Source organism: Genypterus blacodes, unplaced genomic scaffold, assembly GCF_046128005.1.
Source record: "Genypterus blacodes isolate CSIRO-AG114 ecotype Tasmania unplaced genomic scaffold, CSIRO-AGI_Gbla_v1 ptg000053l_1, whole genome shotgun sequence".
NCBI lineage: Eukaryota > Metazoa > Chordata > Actinopteri > Ophidiiformes > Ophidiidae > Genypterus > Genypterus blacodes.
In genome coordinates, this window is record NW_027466865.1 from 2122267 (window position 1) to 2127229 (window position 4963).

Sequence of the window (4963 nt, forward strand, 5' to 3'; positions counted from 1 at the left end):
AAATTGAAGTTAAGAGACAAAACTGTCCACCTGCCGACCCAGAAACATGTCAAGATGTCGTCTGGGCTGCTGCTCCAGAGTCTGATGTACCAGATGACACGTTTGGCACCTTGAGCACATATAAAATGGCAAAATGTGCTTTTACAGTCTTGTAATTCTCATAACTGAATTTAAGCGCTTACTTCCTTTCCCTGAGAGAGACAGAGAGAGAGTGAGGAGGGGGACGGAGAAAGAGAGGCGAGCAGACGAAGGGTCTCCCCCGAGGAACATTTCTAAAGACAATTTATATATTTTGGAGAGATAAACCATCTGCCGGTTTGTCCCTCTCATAAATTTTCCAGTCAGTTTTACTGGCTTGTCTCAGCCACCGTCTCCCTGTTCTTGCTGTGTGTGTTCTTTGGTTGCGTGCTGCCTGTCCTCAGATTTGGACAAGCGCTGTAGACAGCTGTATTCATATCAGGTCCTTGAGGGCACCGGAGGCCTGACTCCCCTCTTGTTCTTCCTCTTAAATTGTATAGCCACTGACTTCTCCTCACCTTCATGTCACGCTGGCTGGTGGATTCCTGAACTCACGGTTGACCTTAACTATTTTACCAGCCAAAAAAGATTTTTGGAATAGAAAGGAAAATCCACATGATGGTTGGTTTCCTGCTGAAGTAGATTAACTTTCCAGCCATATACAAGTTCATCAGCATTTCACTGGTGGTCACTTTCCCTCATTCCTAACCCACCACGCTTTGGGATATAGTCCTCCATTATGGACAGTTGTGACATTCAGAGGTCACTTCCAGCCATTCATCTCTTTAAGCTTGCTGATGCTGGTTCCTTTGACAGGTGTGGAGGGTGGGGGGTTGAACAGAGGCAGGGTGGGGGTGCTGCAGCTTCGTACCCACGGCTTCACGGTGGGCACTGTCCACACAGTCCGACTTGATTTCTTCTTTGCCTTGTCCTTCTTCTCTTTAGTAGTACCAGGGGACATAGACTGGAGAGGGACAAAATGTGAAATATGATTAGAGTGATCGCCCACATGTTTCAGTGGAATTACCTTTACATGGTTCATGTTTCATCTACTCTGTGTTACCCACACAACCAGTCTACTCAGTTACCCCTGTGAGAGCTAGGAATAATTTATAAAATATATATATATATCATACACAGCAGCAGAGGGCGAAGCAGCTGAGCTTGGCAGCGTTCTGTCCCGTCCCAGCATAGCGGTTCTTCTTAGGCAGCAGCAGGACAAAGGACACAGCCAGAGACAGGTGGTAGAAGCTGTGGACATAGGCGTAGTCCCACTCCTGCATAGAAGAGAATGAATGTGAATAATTCAGAGAGCAGCTTCGTCACTTGAAAGTCATTCCTATTTTTAGGGATTCTGCTCTTGTGTTGTTTCCTAAAATAATAAGTGAGAGGGAAGAGAGAATTTCTTAAATCTGAATGCTAGTATCTAAACTCCTTGGATGCTTATGTTAATGAAAGTAGTTTATGTGAATTTGACACAAATCACAATAACAATCAGCCACAGAATTTTAGGACTAATATACAATGACCCAAGTTCGTAAACTCACACGGATAAATGTCAACTTTATGGTGTTAATATTTTCTGGCTGGTTTACAGGGATTCTCACCTCAAAGTAGAATCGCAGCATGAGAGCGAGGGCCCCGAAGCAGCAACCTGGACCGACCTGCTGTGTGTACACCTTCTTCTCTGGGTACACCGCCCTTAACTGCTTCATCTTCTGTAGCTGAAACAGCCGGGGAAAAAACAGGATTCAGTACAAGAACAACAGTATAAATATGTAATTAAGGACACAGGAGAGTGGAACGGGATGGCAAAGATGGAGCAAGTGATGTAGGTATTTCACTACTACTACATCATCGTTTCACTATTCAACATCGCACTGGCTTGTCTGCCAGTCAGGTGTCAGATACTCACTCACCCATTTGACAGTGATGATGAAAACAGCCGACCCTATTGGTCCAGAGAAGATGCCGTATCCCCAGCGATCCTGATAGATCCTCACAGCGATGGTCAACACTCCAAACATGGTTATAGTGGAGCGCTGAGGTTCATCAAAATCACCCAGAGCTGGAAGAAGATGATTTAAAAAACGAATGATCACGCTTGCAACCAAACAGTGAGGCTGGTGGATAACAGTGAAGTCAGCTGGTGTAGCATTTGTTTGAAAGGAAATCCTGCAGACGTTCATGAATCAAAAGCTTCAATGTTAAGCTTTGGGAGCCAATTGGCAGAAGATAAAATGTGTGTGTGTGAGTGTGTGTCTGTTGATGTTTATAAGACTTTGAGAGCAAGTATATCTGAACATATGTGAGTGAGATTTAAAGACACAGCATTTGCTGCCAGCAGCTGTTCAGCTGGACTTTGATACAGCAACATGCCTGTACACCAAAGGCTCATGGGAAGTGAAGTTTAAATGCTCGAGTGATCTTGAGCACAGGAACCTTAACCCTAATAATACTGCAACACTACAGCTGAAGGAAGAGATATTTATGAACACACAAATGTAGAAATCATACTTATTAACTGTTGAAAATCTGGTTACACTGATGACTCAAAGTCACATTACTACTGCTAAAGCTGGCTGATGGTGTTTGTAATTGACTTGTTAACAGTCATTTAAAATCAAATGTTTTAAACTAAGAACCTCAAAACATCAAAGAGCCACCTCAGCATAAAGCCTCCAACTCTTGATGGAACCCTTAAATAATCTGCCACAATGACAGCATTCCCATAAATATCAACTGTTTTGATTTCCTGTAGTAATTTGACTCATTTTAGACTGAATATAAACTATTGACTAGTTAAAAGAGGCTGGTGTGGACATGGAGTAAGGTTGGTATTCCATAAGATAGTTTATGGAAATCCAGTTGTTGTGTCAGTAGGATGGGATGTTATTGTTTAGTTCAATAATAAACAAGCCAGAACCGGACTGGAAAACCTCGTCAATAACAAGTGTAGAGCAACCTGGGCTGTGTGTTTGTACCTACCTATAAGAGTGACCCACATGGAGAGAGCGGTCCCATACACACTGAAGTACTCCAGAACGTCGTACCTCATGAAACACAGGATGGACAGACCAGGACCATCACATGCATGATAGATCTACAGCAAAACACGCAGACAGAGTCACTCACAGGATACAAAATGTGTTACAAAATAAATGACAGAGGGAGATTTTCAACATTCCAAAGCACAAAAAGAAGGAGATTTACTGTAAAATATTACGTATTACTCAATGTTTATACTGATTTACTAAGGTATGCCAAGTTAAAGCACAAAAACAAAACCTGAAAATGACGATTGAATCCACCCATCAGTAACAAAAACATTATGGCTGTAACAGTTATGGCTCACCACAGGAACACCTTTTGTACATTTAGACAGAAATAATCCCTCCAGTGCAGTGAGAATGGTTCTTACCGCAGTAAAGAACATCGTGAAGAAGTAGACCATGGCCTCCATGTGGAAGCCTCTCTTTGCAGCCACACTGGCCGTAGGCAGAAACACCAGGCTGCTAACTGTGGGCAGCAGCATCTTAGCAATAAAGGCACCCATGGTGGAGGACAGCGAACGCACCTCTAACAGAAACTGTCTTGACGAAAGCTTGAAGATGGAAAATATCCTTTGGGCTTCAGAAGTTCCTCAGTCTTTGTCACAAGAAGTTAGTTTGAGTCTTTGAGGATGATAAAACAATGCAGTGGACACACACATACACACACACACACACACTCACACACAACCAATTAAAGGTAAATCAAAATAAAATGTCTTGCGGTCCCTTAGTCCTTGTGAGAGACTGTGTGGACGAGAGAGAGGACGCATATACAGCACACACACGCGCTCTCCCGTGCTTCATGAACACAAACCCAGCTGTCCAGTTTGGCCCTTTAAAGTTTAAATGTCCCTTAGTAAAGCAAGCTGTCACGGTCCAGCGAGGCCTGTATGTGCAGTGTCATCGTTGGACAGCTGTCTGCATACCAGAGCGCCCTGGGAGTGGAGCGGGGCAGGGAGAGTGCTGCCATGCCTCAGTGCTGTGCCATATTTGTGGAGTCTAACATGCCGGGGTCAGATGCTAGCCACAAAACTAGAAAGCACTCCGACAGTGCATACCTTTGGCAAGCCTGTGTAATCCTCTAAATCTGTTATTTTGATAACAATAAAGAGAATTTCTTCATCTGGATCTGGATGGTGATCAGAATACACATGGTCACACACAGATATGCTGTGTTCAGGGCACAGCCAATTTTCTGTGGTGGGTTTTGAATGACACATAAAGATACAATAATAACAAAACTAGTATTAGTCAGATGTTGTGGATCTCCTAGACTTTATTAATAAGGTAACATAGTCATGTACCGTAGGTAATCAAACATTACATATCATAACGTTATTGCCAGTGACAACATGCGTATGTGAACGATCAATCTTTTGCTTTAAGGTTCACGTCTAATCTGACTCATGCAATTAATGAACAAAGTCATCAATAATATCCTGGTAGAAGATGTGTGACCTACACAACTATATAAGGCTATTTCCTGGTTGTTTCTACTGAACCACATTTGCCTCCTCGTTCCTCATCACTCTCTGAGAGTCTGTGTGTGTGATTGGCTGAAGCTCACTGATGGCTTTGAGTCTGTGGTGAGGTGGCAGTTGCTCTCTTTCGCCTCCTTTCAGCTGTTGCACCTGCTCAAAGGCTGGAGGCAGGAATACAGAGGGTTCAATGTGTGGAGGCATCTCATCCCAGATTTTTGGAGTGACTACGTAACCCGAGCTGACCGACCCGATGCCTGAACAAAACCAAAACTGATGTTTTAAGATTTAAACATGCACTCTGACAGGAACTGAACTGTAAACATAAAGTGAAAATCTTGTCATCATTGTCATCATATTCAGTACTCTATGATAGCAATAATTGTACTTTACTGAGTCAGCACGACCTCAACT

At 43.2% G+C, this 4963-nt stretch overlaps 1 protein-coding gene across 1 annotated transcript; it reads right to left on the reverse strand.

Moving 5' to 3' along the window:
- Positions 1-781: 781 nt before the first annotated feature.
- mymk (myomaker, myoblast fusion factor) lies at positions 782-3574 on the reverse strand. Its single transcript, XM_076151180.1, has 6 exons — positions 3440-3574; positions 3007-3121; positions 1938-2086; positions 1626-1742; positions 1155-1295; positions 782-982 (listed from the first exon to the last, which is right to left on the reverse strand). Exons 1-6 carry the CDS (start codon positions 3572-3574, stop codon positions 782-784), a joined length of 858 nt encoding a protein of 285 aa, XP_076007295.1.
- Positions 3575-4963: the final 1389 nt, after the last annotated feature.

Bases quoted from the DNA above. Each gene is read 5' to 3' on its own strand.
- mymk (XM_076151180.1), bottom strand. From the start codon at position 3,574: ATGGGTGCCTTTATTGCTAAGATGCTGCTGCCCACAGTTAGCAGCCTG. The intron at 2,087-3,006 runs GTAGGTACAAAC...ATCTTCTTCCAG, and splicing joins CATGTGGGTCACTCTTATAG to CTCTGGGTGATTTTGATGAA. The intron at 1,296-1,625 runs GTGAGAATCCCT...TCTTCTATGCAG, and splicing joins TGCTGCGATTCTACTTTGAG to GAGTGGGACTACGCCTATGT.